The sequence below is a fragment of the Dendrobates tinctorius genome, unplaced genomic scaffold (genome assembly GCF_039654945.1).
Source record: "Dendrobates tinctorius isolate UK_male_01 unplaced genomic scaffold, ASM3965494v1 ptg000192l, whole genome shotgun sequence".
Taxonomy (NCBI): Eukaryota; Metazoa; Chordata; class Amphibia; order Anura; family Dendrobatidae; genus Dendrobates; species Dendrobates tinctorius.
Window position 1 is genome coordinate 13,239,892 of NW_027361859.1, and position 17,901 is coordinate 13,257,792.

The window sequence follows — 17,901 nt, forward strand, 5'->3', positions numbered from 1 at the left end:
GTCCATCTACTAGAGATGGGTCGTCTCGTGTATACGGTGAAGATTAGTTAGTTAGGTTCCAGCATTGTTGAGATAGGTAGGCCGGGAGGACAGATCGATAGGTTCGATGAGATTAGAATTTTGCATGTCTCTAAAGGGTCAACTGTTAAGGGGAGAATATATACAAGAATCAAAATTATACCACTATATGGACGATTTGCTGAATATTAGGATCATGTAGCTTTAAGATATTTCTGATTCTCTAAGACTTATTTCTTTATTGTATAACCCACCTAGCCTCATCGAAACTGGGTGGATTAGGCTAGAAACAATAATGATGCGCGTAATGATTATTTAGTAAATATAGGACATGTGAGATCAATAGTAATTTGCTATTTGGGATAATCAGTAATTTGAAAAGAACCCATGATGTAATGCAATGAGACAGCTCGATTTTTGCTATAAAATGTTGTACACTTCTGGAAATAAATCAGAAATCATTTGAGAGACAATTGCTTGCATTTCTCCTGATTTCTCCGGCCGTAAAACCCTCACATTCAATATGGAAGCAGAACAATTATGATGAGAACACACGCATTCTGTGTGCCATAACATCCTGTGTGATTTTTATTTAGAGTTGATTTCCATGTAAAAGATTTCCCACATTAAGGACATCAAAAAGGCTTCTTCCCTGTGTGAATTCTCTGGTGACTAAGTAGAGATGATTTCCGGTTAAAAAATTTCCCACATTCTGAGCAGCAAAATGGCTTCTCCCCTGTGTGAATTATCTGGTGCTTAACCAAATCTGGTTTCTGTTTAAAACATTTCCCACATTCTGAACAGGAAAAAGGCTTCTCCCCTGTGTGAATTCTCTGGTGATTAACCAAAACGGATTTCTGTTTAAAACATTTCCCACATTCTGAACATGAAAAAGGCTTCTCCCCTGTGTGAGTTCTCTGGTGCTTAACCAAAACCGATTTCTGGTTAAAACATTTTCCACATGCTGAACATGAAAAAGACTTCTCCACTTTGTGAATTCTCTGATGTGCAATAAGATTTGATTTACATGTAAAACATTTCCCACATTCGGAGCATGAAAAAGGCTTCTCCCCTGTGTGAATTCTCTGGTGCGTAACAAGATGTGATTTCTGATTAAAACATTTCCCACATTCTGAACAGAAAAAAGGCTTCTCCCCTGTGTGAATTCTCTGGTGCTTATCAAGATCTGATTTCTGGTTAAAACATTTCCCACACGTGGAACAAGAAAATCTTTTCTCCACTGTGTGAACTTTTTGATGTTTAAGAAAAGATTTTTCAAGGGAAAAACTATTTTCATATCCTGAATTTGAAAATGGCTTATTTGCTTTAGGATCAGTTTGTTTTTTAATGCCTCTTTTGTGACTTTGATTTTCCTTAGTAGTCGGTGATGAAGATAGCACTTGTTTCAATGGATCAGATGAAGGATCTTTGCTGTGAAGGGTTGATGGTATATCTGGAGTAATGGCATTCACTTCAGTTGTATCCTGTGGGATCTCAAGATCACCAGATTTAAAAATGGAAAATGTCAGCTGTCCCTCTGATCTCCTGGTACAATCATCTGCCAAGAATAAAACCAGTTATTTTTTAATAAAATATCATTAAATTTTATGGTTTTGAACATTTCTAGTTAAATTGTCTGTAAAATGGCAAGTTATGTAAAATTATTGAATTATTCAACAAGACAATGACAGTTCACAATCTAATAGAAAACCTCATATGATGAACCAATGGAGCGTGATGTTCAACTGTTTATATTCCATATTTGGAAGGCAAAATGAACAAAGTCACTAAACAACCAATGTTATGTGGGCGAAAATCATACCAATAAAAACTTCTACTCGTCTCAAAAAAACAAGTCTCCACTCAGGTCCATCATCTGTCAATGTAAAACAGAGGTTTCAACATTATTAGTGGCTCAAAAGCTCTTGAAAAGCAACATGGCTTCCATAAACCAATCCAGCAAAATCTGCTCTCCCAAAGTCATATCTCCCCCTCGTTTCTGAGCCTTGCAATGTGCCCAAATCACAATTAGCATCTATGTATTTGGCATTACTATAGTAAGAAGAACCCACTTACTTTATGGTATGTGTGTATCCTGGAGCACAATCTGGGCACAATGTGTTGGGCAATAAAATGGCAAATGTGCAATTTTCACTCTCCAACATCCGCTGTGTACTGATTTCCAGAAAATGGCTTGTTCTGTCTCTAACATCTAATTCATAATCTTTGGTTATCTGTTTGTTTATATTTCCAATAATTTACCGGTGAGAATATGGACAAATCTAAATGTACATAGACTGTATTGTTTTCAGTGTTTTTGGCTCCCTCTAGTGACCAGTGTCATATTTGCAGTCTTATATTGCTTTTCAATACCTTATGTCAGAATCTTTTCCCTCCTTTTGCAATGCATTATGGTAAGCTTTGCAGTGCATTCTGGTAGCCTTTTGCAAAGGATTATGGTACTTTCCCTCCAGTTCTCCATTTTCCTTCAGCCTGCATTCAGGAAGCACCTTATTTCTATTCTCCCCTTGTGATTGCATTGCTGGTACGTATTTATGATTTCTGTAGCTAATTCCTGTCCTATATTAACCTGGTTTAATTAGTTCTGCCCCTGGTCAGCTATTAGTGTACAAATGTTCATTCACAGTGTACTATGTATAATATGTATTCCTGATGCACCCCGTACTGACTGATTGTATATATTATGTTTGCTTGTAGTTTCACCGCATCAACTTACCAAGTTCAATAAAAGCACAGACTCAACCTACAGTCTCCTTATTGGACCCCGGTATAGCGGTTTAGCTGTCTGTATAAGTCTGCTTCATTCAGTGAGGACAGAACATGGCTATGGAGTCACTACTCCTAGAGATTAATTCACTGAGACTTATAATTTTCAAAATGGAGTCACATTATGGGGATTTCTACTGCTCTGGTTTTCTGTCATTTTGTCGTATTAGGGCTTCTGCAAATGATGTGTCCCATCTACACTGGAACCTGCCCCTGCGATGTACGCTTCTGTCACCAGGAGCCGCCTTATTCATTCTGCAGGCAGCGCTGGTAATGGAGATGTCAGAATCAGAAGCTCTGTCCAGCCACTTATACTGGTCCCAGGCACCATAATTTGAGTGTATGTGCTGTCCAGCTGGAGTAATCTTCTCCCTGCATCCACCAACTGGAAAGCACCACACCACACGACACCCTACTAAAGTTTGAAGCATATTGCTGGAAGCTGCCAGATACAGTCTTGTTCTCCTCTGGTTCAGTCCTCTGTGCTCAGCTCCCGGCTTGTATATTTGTTTCCTGTTGTGAACCCAGCCCTTTTCCTGACTACTCTTGTGTCTTGTGATTTTGTATATTCTCTGCCCTCCTGTTTCTGACCCAGCTACCTGACTATCACTGTGGCCCAAGCCTAGGGGGTCGCTTTATTAGTCCAGTTCCATGTACAGGGGTTGAAGGATGAAGGTTAAGATAATCCCTGGGATCTGGAAAATAGAGTAGATAGCGCCATCCCTGTTCATGGTGGCCATCTTTTGAGCTACCAGGCGACCATAAACAGTGCCCCCAAAACATTGTGTCTGCAAATTATTTCAACAAGACCTGAATTCAAATATCTAAGTGGCTTTCCTTCTCTTCTTATCCCTGACATGTGCCCAGACAGTAGTGTACAACCGTATACAGGGTTTTGTTGGATTCAGGAGAAGTTGGGGAAAAAAAAAATAAAAGTTTATTTCCTATTATTTCTTTATGAAGAAGTCTAAAGATCACCACATAAAGTAACACATCAGATTTGAAAAACGGGCCCTGATCAGGAACACAAAACTGTCTGTGGGAAGTGGTTAAATTAGTGTATTTTGGGCACTAAGTACTGCAGTAAAAATATATAGACAATAACACATCTACTGAAATGCTCAAACTCAACAATCTTATTCAGAGAAAAAATGAGTAGCTAGTGGTGAAACCTCTCTGGAGTATTTAGAGCAGTGATGGCGAACCTATGGCACGCGTGCAAGAAAGGGCACGCAGAGCCCTCTTAGCTGGCACGCGGCCTCGCTTCACTGATCCGGAGCTGCAGCCTCCGTGGCTCTCAATTCCTCTCACACATTGAGCAGTGAAGCCGCGGAGCTGAATGATGATGTCATACAGCTGCGGCCGCACCTGTCAATGTGTGATAGGAAGTGAGAGCCGAGGAAGAGCTGCCGGCACGCGGAGAGGTGAGTGTGGCCGCTGGTGTGTGTGTGTGTATGGCCGCTGGTGTGTGTGTATGGCCGCTGGTGTGTGTGTGTGGCCGCTGGTGTGTATATGTGTGTGGCCGCTGGTGTGTATGTGTGTGTGGCCGTTGTGGTGTGTGTGTGTGTTTGCCAATATGAGATGGCCAGTGATATGGGGAGAGGGCCAGTGATGAGAGTGATGGGGAGAGGGCCAATGATGGGACTAATGGGGAGAGGGCCAGTGATGGGGGTGATGGGGAGAGGGCCAATGATAGGGAGAAGGAAATGATGGAGGTGGTGGAATGAGCAATTTCTACATGAAGGGGATCATGATGGGGCATATTTCTGCATGAAGGGGATCATGATGGGGCATATTTCTGCATGAAGGGGATCGTGATGGGGCATATTTCTGCATGAAGGGGACCGTGATGGGGCATATTTCTGCATGAAGGGGACCGTGATGGGGCATATTTCTGCATGAAGGGGACCGTGATGGGGCATATTTCTGCATGAAGGGGACCGTGATGGGGCATATTTCTGCATGAAGGGGACCGTGATGGGGCATATTTCTGCATGAAGGGGACCGTGATGGGGCATATTTCTGCATGAAGGGGACCGTGATGGGGCATATTTCTGCATGAAGGGGATCGTGATGGGGCATATTTCTGCATGAAGGGGATCGTGATGGGGCATATTTCTGCATGAAGGGGATCGTGATGGGGCATATTTCTGCATGAAGGGGATCGTGATGGGGCATATTTCTGCATGAAGGGGATCGTGATGGGGCATATTTCTGCATGAAGGGGATCTTGATGGGGCATATTTCTGCATGAAGGGGATCATGATGGGGCATATTTCTGCATGAAGGGGACCATGATGGGGCATATTTCTGCATGAAGGGGACCATGATGGGGCATATTTCTGCATGAAGGGGATCATGATGGGGCATATTTCTGCATGAAGGGGATCATGATGGGGCATATTTCTACATGAAGGGGATCATGATGGGGCATATTTCTACATGAAGGGGATCATGATGGGGTATATTTCTGCATGAAGGGGATCATGATGGGGCATATTTCTACATGAAGGGGATCATGATGGGGCATATTTCTACATGAAAGGGATCATGATGGGGCATATTTCTGCATGAAGGGGATCATGATGGGGCATATTTCTACATGAAGGGGGTCATGATGGGGCATATTTCTGCATGAAGCGGATCATGATGGGGCATATTTCTGCATGAAGGGGATCATGATGGGGCATATTTCTGCATGAAGGGGATCATGATGGGGCATATTTCTGCATGAAGGGGATCATGATGGGGCATATTTCTGCATGAAGGGGGTCATGATGGGGCATATTTCTGCATGAAGCGGATCATGATGGGGCATATTTCTGCATGAAGCGGATCATGATGGGGCATATTTCTGCATGAAGGGGATCATGATGGGGCATATTTCTACATGAAAGGGATCATGATGGGGCATATTTCTGCATGAAGGGGATCATGATGGGGCATATTTCTGCATGAAGGGGGTCATGATGGGGCATATTTCTGCATGAAGGGGATCATGATGGGGCATATTTCTGCATGAAGGGGATCATGATGGGGCATATTTCTGCATGAAGGGGATCATGATGGGGCATATTTCTGCATGAAGGGGGTCATGATGGGGCATATTTCTGCATGAAGGGGGTCATGATGGGGCATATTTCTGCATGAAGGGGATCATGATGGGGCATATTTCTGCATGAAGGGGTGTTAGGGCTAGCAGAACGCACCAAATAATAAAATGATAGCAAGGTGCGTTCGCAGCCCAGGGTCCACCGTGCAGAGGTGGTAAACTGCTGTTTAGTAATGGCGGATGTATATAGCGGTATACAAAAGGTCACACGCAGGTTAACGTCACCCGGTGTGAACATGAGCGGACTGTTACATCACAGAGCCGCAGTACAGCGTAACTTAAAAGCTGGAGTCTGTTAGAACTCACAGAGCTCGGCAAGGGGGCGTACAGAATGTGGTCACAGAACTCTGCCCCAAGGACACGGGGTCAGAGTCCCTCTAGACCTCCTGAGCACGTGGCGTCGCACCTGCAGACACCACTATAGACGCTGACTATGGTGGAGCATCGAGCACCGTGGCGTCTAGAGCCACCGGTGGACACTGATTCCAGTCTCTGACTCAGCCTCTACCTACACCTGGGCACTTAACAGGCTAGGCTGCATAACACATGCGTACCAAGGGTAGGGGTTTCTTAATGAGTCATTCACCAGAGACATTCATACATGCGTACAACCCTCACTCCACATGGTCTAATCTTTGTCTATATTAGCGCATGGCCGAGCGCCCATGCGATCCTTTTATAGCAGCGTCCTTCTGGGACCTTCCTGACCCTCCTGATGGTCCAATCCGAGCTGGAGAAGGACCTGAGCATGTGACCTCCTATCTCCAATGAGAGATCGTCCCCGGGCATGCTCAGTGGACCGAAAGGAGGACTTAGTCCCTGGAGTAGCTCGCTGTTGACCAGCATGCGTTGCTATAGCTGGACCAGAGGTGGCAGCAGCAACCAACCCACAGAGCTGGTCTGAGCAGAGCGCCGGGATCGACGAGTCTGCTGAGCAGCCTCCTCTGCGGCCAAAGAGGAATAGGAGACTGTTAAATGCAAGGCTCGGGATCTCTGCTGTGCAGCTACAGAAACCCGACGCCTAACATTGGGATCATGATGGGGCATTTCTGCACGAAGGGGATCATGACTGGGCATTTCTACATGAAGGGGATCATGACGGGGCATTTGGCACTTCGTCATAAATAATGGAGTTTTAGGTTGCAGTTTGGACACTCGGTCTCAGAACAGTTCGCCATCACTGATTTAGAGTATGGGGCTCGGTGGCTCTTGGCAGTCTAAACTATTGTAAGGGCCAATATCTTCTGTCCGACGAGTTTCAAGAAGAAATATTAGACATTCAAAGAAAATTTTTGGAAGAGGCAAAGGAGACCTTTTTTTTAAAAAAAAAAGACTATCGGGGAGTTACAGACTCGCATAAGTGAGACAGGCCTCTCACAACACAATCAAACTATCATACAGAGTGAACCTGTAAAAAAGGCATTTATTGCACTCTATCTTGAATCCCCAACTACAACATATGTATGGGAGAAGAACTCACAACACTAAACAAGAGTTGCATTCATTTATGGTGGACCACTGGAGCTACGATGAGTCCTGACCAGAACAGTAGAGAAGTATTAGTGCTCCACATTTCAGAAGAGATGGTGCAGTAATCTGAATTCCTTAGGTTCAAAAACAATGAAATTTATGTTGTGGAGTGAATCCATGAACCCAGGGCTGGAGCCATGCCAACACATCTCCTGCAGGGGTGAATAACTGTATATTACAGCCATCAGCCATGCACAGGTTAGAGATATATTATGGAACAGGTGTAATGTTCTATTTGTAGTTTATTTCTATCCTCCTTAAAGTCAGTCGGTGTAAAAAGAAATTGAAAAGTTTGAGTAAAGGGAAACTCTCATATTATTGTACAGAAATTCACACTTGGCCTCTCTGTGCATTTAAAGGGAATCTGTCACCCCATTTTTCAAGTGTCAGCTGCGGCCACCACCATCAGGGGCTTATCTACAGCATTCTGTAATGCTGTAGATAAGCCCCCGATGTAACCTGAAAGAGAAGAAAAAGGAGTTATATTATACACACCGGGGGGCGGTCCGGTCTTGGTCCGATGGGTGTTGCGGTCCGGCGCCTCCCATCTTCTAACGGTGACGTCCTCTTCTTTGCTGCCTGTCTTGGCTCCAGTGCAGGCGCACTGCTCTGCCCTGTTGACCTCCGCACTGCAGGACTCTGCTCTTCCCTCAAAAGGGCAGAGCAGTGCGCCTGCACAGGAGCCACGATGGGAAGGAAAGAAGAGGACGTTACTGTTAGAAGATGGGAGGCGCCGGACTGGACCGCAACACCCATTGGACCAAAACCGGACCGGGACCGCCCCTGGGTGAGTATACTGTAACTCATTTTTTTTTTATCTTTCAGGTTACATCGGGGGCTTATCTACAGCATTACAGAATGCTGTAGATAAGCCCCTGATGTCGGCAGCTCATAGTCAAAACATGGGGTGACAGATTCCCTTAATTGTTGTCGATCATAAAAACAAAGTTTGGCCAGACAGACTGGACCTGGTCTTGTAGGGACCATATGAGCACATTCAGCAGCACAGAAGGAAGAGAAGGTAGATTCATCCAATAATATATCAGCGATCTAGGAAGCCAAGAGCATCATTACCCTCCGCATTCTATTACAGGACGATCATAATATTTTTCTTCAAGTGATTTTCTAACTTGTCAGCACATTCTACGTACACTGTCAATTGGCTTTGTAGTTTACAGATCTGGGCAGGTAACAATCAGCGTCTTCTAGTCCCAGGGGGATGGTGGATCCACCAGGTTGTTCGTTATATAGAAAAGGGCTTTCAATCCCAAAGTCATTAAAACAAGATTGTGAGGAGGAGAATGTTGTGGTCTAGAGGCAAAATGATGATCACAGGATTTTGATATGGCCGGACTACACCATCGCTAAAGCAGCTATAGCCGGTGCCTGAGAAGAATCTGTGACTTCTCTGCATTTAGTAGTTACTACTCACCTGGGTATTCATATGTAGGAATCTCCTCTTTACACCGATCATCACCCCTCACATATGTCTCTGTAGTATTAATATGGGTCAGATCTTCACCCTGAAACAAATATTGTAAAAGTCACAGACAGATGGAGAAGTCACATCTATGGTCAGCTGTAATCCTGCCATCTCCACCGTTCTCATTACACAAGTATAAAACATATAATACTGGTGGATACAACAACACTGAGCACAAGACCTTCACAGCCATCTACACATCAGAGGGGAGATCTCCTGACACCTTCTCTCCATGTACCTCATGATCCTGAGGGACATTGGCATCTTCTAGTTTACAGTCCTGTGGAAGAAGAGGACGGGGACATCTCTCTGGTGTTGTCCTCTTACTGGATAGAGCTGGAGAAAACACATACAGGGACTGAATTCATTCTTTACATACAGATAATTATAGGCCGTGTGTATTTAGTCCTGTCTATTACCTGGTGATGAGAGGGGCTGGGGAACCTCCATCATGACGTCCTTGTACAGATCTTTGTGTTCTTCTAAATACTCCCACTCCTCCATGGAGAAATAGACGGCGACATCCTGACACCTTATGGGAATCTGACAGATACAATGATACCGTCATCCCCCCGATCCCTTCATTACTGTGTAATGTCCCAGCATTCCCAGCAGTGTCACCTCTCCAGTCAGCAGCTCAATCATCTTGTAGGTGAGTTCTAGGATCTTCTGGTCATTGATTTCCTCATGTATCAGGGGGTGCGGTGGAGGCCCCGTGATTGGGCTCAGGGGTCTTCCCCATCCCTCAGACACAGGGTCCTGACAGCGCTCACTAGAGGTCTTCTTCAATACTGTGTAATCCTGGTTATGGAGAGACACATTAATAAATCTCACTACAGACATTTCCAGAGTCCTCACCTCTCCAGTTCTGTCCATCTGTTATTCCCATAGATAAGAATGATGCAATGTGACGTCATCAGAACCTCTCACCTCTCCAGTAAGCCGGAAGAGGATCTCTAGGGTGAGGTGTAATATCCTCTCCACCATCTTGTCTCTGTCCATATCCATCCTTGATGGGTAAATCAGGAAACTTCTCTTATATGGAAGATCTTCACTGAGAGGATCCGATATTGTAGAGACCTGAATGAGAAGATGAGACGATGTAACACCATAAAAATCCTGTGTAATAATACAATCACTGGAGATAATAAGGGAAACATATGAGGAGATTTATTATTTTACAGTATTTAGTTTCTTCTTTACATTTACTAATAAAACCTATATATTTAGGCCACAGACAACAAGCAGTTTCCTCCTCGGAGTCGGCAGCTGAATACGTTCCTCATAGACTCATCTTCCATAACACTAATTCTCGTCTCATTTCCCGACACTGGAATCGGCATTAGCAATACTGCAGGAGATATTCATTACACGGGACAGGAGAAATAACTACTTCATGGTGAGGACGACATCTTCATCTTCTACTACGGCTCTAGAAACATATTTGGCCAGAGTCCGTCACTGACTCCATCCCCACCGGCCGTCTATATGAATGTTTCCCGTCTTCCCCGCACTGTAATCTTCTATCACGTTAGATCTCAGGTCTGAGTCACACACAGAAGTTTGAGGATTTTAGAAAAGATGGTTTTAAGAACAACAAGACAGGAAATATCTGAGGCCAAATTCTCCTTGTAAAGTGTTTTTTTTTTCTCTCGATATGATTTTTTCATTTTTTAGCATTTTCACTTTGGCTTCTATATATTACATGAAAAACACAAAATAAAATAAAGTTGGGGATAGAGGTACTGTGGGAAAATTAAACTGTGTGTGGGAACCAAGATAGGGGCTCTACGGCATCAAGAATGGGGAGAAGGGAGGATTTATTATATAGAGGTCTGGGTGGTGTAATAGTAATATATAATCTGTATAGTGGTACTGGGGGAACATTATACTGTGTGGAGGCCCCGTACTAGGAGAGTAATACATGTCTCCTTGGTTCCCGTCTTTCATAGTTGGGTCGTTTGCATCTATCACAAGACAAGGAACAAAACCATTGTGATTCTTATAAGGAGAAAACACAAAACCCCCTAAATATAACATTATATAACAACCCCCCAATCTGTGACTCTTCGGGGTAAATCGCTCTCTCACCATTGGATTAGAGCTGATACTATGGAGCTAAAGAGACTAAACAGACTTTCTGTCCCCTCCATAAAGGGGCACTTTCCCGTGTTTGTCAGGACTGTCCGAGGATTATTAGAGGGGATAGTTCCCTCCAATTAGAAGGGACACCTGTGGATATTGGGGTCTTTACCTGCTACAGTCCTGGTGTGGAGCCTCCACCCGCAGAGCCGCACTCCACATATATGGCTGCTCTGTGCGCACAGGACCTGGGATGAGGTCACAGGAGGGGAGGAGTCAGGGGTCACATGATTAGGGGCCTCAGTGTATGCAGGACTCTGCTGTGCTGGTTGTCATGGTGCTGGATGAGGTGAAGTTTCTGTGTGGGGTCAGGAGGGGTTTACAGGGGGGATGTAGCAGAGCCACGTGTGTACAAGGTGTACGGAGCGGAGCCGTGTGTGTACGAGGTGTACGGAGCGGAGCCGTGTGTGTACGAGGTGTACGGAGCGGAGCCGTGTGTGTACGAGGTGTACGGAGCGGAGCCGCGTGTACGAGGTGTACGGAGCGGAGCCGCGTGTACGAGGTGTACGGAGCGGAGCCGTGTGGACGAGGTGTACGGAGCGGAGCCGTGTATGTACGAGGTGTACGGAGCGGAGCCGTGTATGTACGAGGTGTACGGAGCGGAGCCGTGTATGTACGAGGTGTACGGAGCGGAGCCGCGTGTGTACGAGGTGTACGGAGCGGAGCCGTGTGTGTACGAGGTGTACGGAGCGGAGCCGTGTGTGTACGAGGTGAACGGAGCGGAGCCGTGTGGACGAGGTGTACGGAGCGGAGCCGTGTGTGTACGAGGTGTACAGAGCGGAGCCGTGTGTGTATGAGGTGTACGGAGCGGAGCCGTGTGTGTATGAGGTGTACGGAGCGGAGCCGTGTGTGTATGGAGGTGTACGGAGGGGAGCCGCGTGTGTACGAGGAGTACGGAGCAGAGCCGCGTGTGTACGAGGAGTACGGAGCGGAGCCGCGTGTGTACGAGGTGTACGGAGCGGAGCCGTGTGTGTACGAGGTGTACGGAGTGGAGCCGTGTGTGTACGAGGTGTACGGAGCGGAGCCGTGTGTGTACGAGGTGTACGGAGTGGAGCCGTGTATGTGAGGTGTACGAAGCGGAGCCGCGTGTATACGAGATGTACGGAGCGGAGTCGTATGAGTACGAGTTGTACGGAGAGGAGCCGCGTGTGTACGAGGTGTACTGAGTGGAGCCATGTGTGTAGTGTACGGAGTGGAGCCGTGTGTGTACAAGGTGTACGGAGCGGAGCCGTGTGTACGAGGTGTACGGAGTGGAGCCGTGTGTGTACGAGGTGTACGGAGCGGAGCCGTGTGTGTACGAGGTGTACGGAGCGGAGCCGTGTATGTACGAGGTGTACGGAGCGGAGCCGTGTATGTACGAGGTGTACGGAGCGGAGCCGCGTGTGTACGAGGTGTACGGAGCGGAGCCGTGTGTGTACGAGGTGTACGGAGCGGAGCCGTGTGTGTACGAGGTGAACGGAGCGGAGCCGTGTGGACGAGGTGTACGGAGCGGAGCCGTGTGTGTACGAGGTGTACAGAGCGGAGCCGTGTGTGTATGAGGTGTACGGAGCGGAGCCGTGTGTGTATGAGGTGTACGGAGCGGAGCCGTGTGTGTATGGAGGTGTACGGAGGGGAGCCGCGTGTGTACGAGGAGTACGGAGCAGAGCCGCGTGTGTACGAGGAGTACGGAGCGGAGCCGCGTGTGTACGAGGTGTACGGAGTGGAGCCGAATGTGTACGAGGTGTACGGAGTGGAGCCGTGTGTGTACGAGGTGTACGGAGCGGAGCCGTGTGTGTACGAGGTGTACGGAGTGGAGCCGTGTGTGTGAGGTGTACGAAGCGGAGCCGCGTGTATACGAGATGTACGGAGCGGAGTCGTATGAGTACGAGTTGTACGGAGAGGAGCCGCGTGTGTACGAGATGTACGGAGCCATGTGTGTACGAGGTGTACTGAGTGGAGCCATGTGTGTAGTGTACGGAGTGGAGCCGTGTGTGTACAAGGTGTACGGAGCGGAGCCGTGTGTACGAGGTGTACGGAGTGGAGCCGTGTGTGTACGAGGTGTACGGAGCGGAGCCGTGTGTGTATGAGGTGTACGGAGTGGAGTCGCGTGTGTACGAGGTGTACGGAGCGGAGCCGTGTGTGTGTGAGGTGTACGGAGCGGAGTCGTATGAGTACGAGTTGTACGGAGAGGAGCCGCGTGTGTACGAGATGTACGGAGCCGTGTGTGTACGAGGTGTACAAAGCGGATCCGTGTGTGTACGGAGCAGATCAGTGTGTGTACGATGTGTAAGGAGTGGAGCCATGTGTATGATGTGTACGGAGCAGAGTCACATGTGTACGAGGCGTACGAAGCAAAACCGCGCATGTACAAGGTGTACTTCTGGTCAAAATTACTGTTATTTTGAACAGTTAAGCAAGTTGAAGATGAAATGATCTCTAAAAGGCCTAAAGTTAAAAATGACACATTTCCTTTGTGTTTTAGACAAAGAAATATATATATATATATATATAGTCATTTTTACATTTTAAAAATTACAAAAAGGATAATGGACTGATGCAAAAGTTTGGGCACCCTTGGAGATATTTGTGCTCAAATAACTTTGACCAAGGTCTCATCCTTTAATTAGCCTGTTGAGGTTATGGCTTGTTCACTATCATTGTTAGTGATAGGAACTGAAGGAGTTAAATTGAGTTCTGTCTATGTTGCATTCTCTTGTTTAAAACCTTATCTGTTCTTCGAGGAGATGTCTCAGACATCTCCCTTGTGAACCAAGGTCAAATACCTCTGCTTTTTCGCCTAAATGACTTTCTTTGTCGAAAACAAGTTGTAAAATCATTTGTACTGCGCATGTCTGTAAATGTCTAAATTCTTTACTATAAAAGACGGAAGCCTAACTGATAAGCCAGAGGCGTCTTGGAGGCATCCTGAGTGGTATTATACAGCTGGTGTCTGTGTAGTTCTTCTCCACGGAGCTGATTTAATTAGAGACATATGATGCTTCACACCTAAGAACATCGGTCCTTCAGATGAAAGAGTAATCTGAGGGATCCCGACAGTTTCCTGGCGCCCGAAACAGGGACCTGATATAGGCACCTCTCCAAGACTACCCGATCTACAGACCACTCCAGTTACTGATGAAATTGTGAACAGCAGACCTAAACACCTGGCCAGGTAAGAGATCAATTTTTCTCTTCTCTGCTCTTCATAATCTATCATTATAACTAAGGTCCGTATAAAGGGGAATCTAGTAGAGGAGGGGGCCGTAAAATCAGGTCCATATAAGAACTCTGAGGAAATCGGGTGTGACACGCATATGTAATTTCTGCTCGAATGAGAGGTTACTGTAGGTTCTGTCTGTGCACAGCTATTTTTAGAAAAAGAGCTGATGCAAATCAAAATGGGAGAGGTCTGACATTACGGAATATAAGGCTGGGTGAACAGTTCATACTGCGCAGCCCGGACGGACAAGTTTTTCACAATAGACGGTTCCGCACTAGGAATAGAGGAGGTTGTTGAATGGCTACTTTGATTTGAAAGGTTGTGGAAAGTAGAAAAATAAGCTGCACAGTAGGTATTCGTTCAAAGAGTGGTGATATTGCCTAACTGGGTCATGTGACAGCGTCCTTCCGGGGAGGTCACCGCCTAAGCTTAAATCAACACCCTTTACGAATAAACCTTGTGACAGATAAGAGTGTGACCGAATGAGCACAGGACCGTGAAATGAGCCTGTGACAGGATATGACTGAAGAACCCCAGTAGATGGACACTTTATTTACAATCCTGTGTGTTGTGGGAGTATTTCTGTTCGGATGCTACATAGCATATAAGTACACGAAACACGTAGTACACCGAGGAACAGACACTCCATTTAGCCTGTTAGCACCTTAGGAAGAAGGTAACGAGGTATAGTAGAGCCTAGTCTTGAGCTTACCCAATACACCACCTAAGGCAGGGGACTAACAGGAAGACAACAAGAGAGACAGGATAAGAATAAAAGATAAGATGGGGAACAGTCAGGGAAAGATACCTGAAGAAGGAAATCGGTTATGTGATATAATTGAGGATAGATATGGAAGTAGTGCAGCAAAGAACCTGGAAAAAGTATTAATCAAATCCAAAGTGCAAGATAGGCAGGCTGTGTGAATCCTTGTATATATGTCTATGAGAACCTCTGAATAAGATGAAAGATGAGTAATTGAGTATAAAAAAAAAAAAAAATAAAAATCAGTGAATGAGCACGTATGAATGAATCATCACACATCATTTTTGTGTCAAGAGATTTGTGACCTTTCTAGTTGTGGTGGAATCCCGGACAGATGCGTTATAGATATTTCAAATCTACATCTGAGACTGAATGAATTGAGTAATGATATAGTTCGTGTTATATGTGGCATTACATTGTAAAGTTTCCTGAATGCATTTGGCCAGAAAAAGGGCAAGGCATGGTTAATCTCATTATACAGTTATCTGCCCTTACAGTGAAATCCCGTGATTTTGAGTTTCTTTGTAGAAATTGATTTTGATAAGTCTAAAGAACTACAGAATTCTGTGAAGGACGACGCTGCATTCTGATGGGAGGGGTGAAGGATACCGCTGCGTAGTTTTTCTTCTCCCTTCGCTCTTATCTCTGCTGAGTGTGAGCTGTGCTCAAAATTCTCTGTAATTCTATCCGTAAGGTACACGCTGAAAGATTTGTGCATTTTAAAGCAACAGTACTTAATTGAAGATTGGAAGTTAAAAGTAAGATATGGTGCCTAATTTAGAAGGGAATTGTAAGTGATTGCTTGGTCATTAATGTGTTTGAACCTGCTTCTAGTTGTGTGATTGATTTGTATAGCAAATTGTGTCAAATTACAAGAGACAGAGAAGGAAGGAAGCAGTAAAACAAGTGGGACAAATATTGAAAAAGGCAAAAATACCAGAGTGTGAATGTTTGGATGTACAAAAAGGCACAGACAAGGGAAGAAAATAGCAAGTGAATAAATGATGCTTGAGAATGTGCAGCAGTGTGGAAGGTGTATTATGAATGTTTGATTGACAAAGTGTAACCAGAGACCCAGACAAAACAGATGGACTTGTAAACACTGTGGTCAGACTCAGACAAACCCAGACTGAATAGCTACTTGTGTGACCTGTGCTACTGACCTAAGAGAATTGCACTAAATCTTATCCAGACAAGATCATAAGAAGCTGACATAATAGTGCGGATAGTGGGTAGTGGGGACATTGGCCCTTGAGGAGTAAGCTGACAGTAGACATCAGACGGCCAACCCCATCAGGACCTAGAAGTGTGACTAGAATAAGAAAGATACAGGTGTATTATCCCTGGAGCCCCTCTGACCAGCTAGCTTTGCTGAAGCAGCTGCCTGCCCCTGAAGACCAACCATTCCCGTTTTACAGACACATAAAGGAAGTACAGCAGACATATAAGTGTACCTGGGCAGACTTAGAGAGGTTGGTGAGTTTAAAGGCAGGTGACGCACTAGATCATATAATTAAGACACACAGATGTGACAAAGACTCAGGCTTGGGGCATGGATGATAAATCTGCACGATCTGGGGAGACGTACTGTGAGTCACTAAGACAATGGGCTGCAGTGGAACAATCAGAGCAGTCTGTACTCCTGACTAATGTGACACAGCAAAGAGGAGAGAGAGTAGAGATATACCTTGGACGGTTACAGCTGAAATGGGCAGACATGTGGTACATTTGCATAAACCCACTTGATGTTAGAATACTGGTGGATGCATTCATTGACGGTATGAACAAAGACTTACGAGACGCAGTACAGACAGCCAGACCTGAATGGAGACATGTAGATCCGAAAGACCTCCTTAAGGTAGCTAAAGAAATTGAGCAAACAAGGACAATAAAACGACCTGTCATGTATGCTGGAGCACAAGGAAAAAAGTGGAGACGTAATAGGGAAGGCATGTGAGATCACACTGACGTTTCTTTTGACAATCTATTCCCCACATGACATCCATGCCATACTCCTACAAGTTCAACCAAAACATCTGTCTATGGCCAGACAGCTCCGACTTGAGTGTGCTCTACTAATTCCTGAGTATGTCACTCCTCAAAAGATGTAACGTTCTGAATCCAGCCACCCTCCTGCCTGTGGATTCAGAAAAGGGGGAATTGGTGACCGTGTTGGCAAGTGAGGAAGGATACTTTGACATGACGCATGAACATGTCTGCATAGAACTGATGAGTCAGGAGACGGTGGGGTTTGCACACATTCATGAAAAACCTGTTCCTAATGCAGACTTTGAGTTTCTTTTTTGTAGATGGCCCCAGATACCACCAGGATGGACGATTCTACACTGGATATGCAGTAGTATCCTCACATGAGGTAATCCGAGCGGAACCACTCTCTCCTCACATGTCGGCGCAGGAGGCAGAGTTGAAGGCACTCACTGAGGCGTGTAGAGCCGCTGCAGGTAAAGTCGCTAATATTTTCACAGATTCGAAGCCCATTAAAAATGCAGAGCTGGTGAAACAATTGATGGAGGCATTGATGTTACCAGTCCAGGTTGGCATTGTCAAGGTAAAAGCACACACAAAGGTGACTCCGTGGAGGTAGAGGGCAATAGAAGGGCGAACGAGGCTGCTAAAATAGCACAAGGCGGCCTAGAGAGAGCAGTGGACGGTGGCGGGGAGTCAGCGTATTCCAGCCACATTGGGTCTAGATGTCCTGAAATCCCTCCAGCAAAAGGCTGCCCAAACAGAGAAGGTACACCGGGGGAGACTGGGAGCTGAGCTGAACTCAAATGGAGTATGGGAGAATAAGGATAAAATGTGCCCACCAAAGTCCCTGTTCCCAATCATGGCGCAAGCAGCACATG

The 17,901-nt window shown here is 45.7% G+C and overlaps 1 protein-coding gene across 1 annotated transcript in view; it reads right to left on the reverse strand.

Moving 5' to 3' along the window:
- Nucleotides 1–576: 576 nt before the first annotated feature.
- The window catches only part of LOC141055969 (uncharacterized), a 107,897-nt gene continuing 90,572 nt past the window's right edge, over nucleotides 577–17,901 (reverse strand). Inside the window, 7 exon segments of the mRNA XM_073552660.1 lie at nucleotides 577–1,576; nucleotides 7,943–8,119; nucleotides 8,880–8,970; nucleotides 9,169–9,266; nucleotides 9,350–9,473; nucleotides 9,552–9,731; nucleotides 9,861–10,010. Coding sequence (XP_073408761.1) covers nucleotides 654–1,576; nucleotides 7,943–8,119; nucleotides 8,880–8,970; nucleotides 9,169–9,266; nucleotides 9,350–9,473; nucleotides 9,552–9,731; nucleotides 9,861–10,010 — 1,743 coding nt within the window. The 3' untranslated portion in view covers nucleotides 577–653.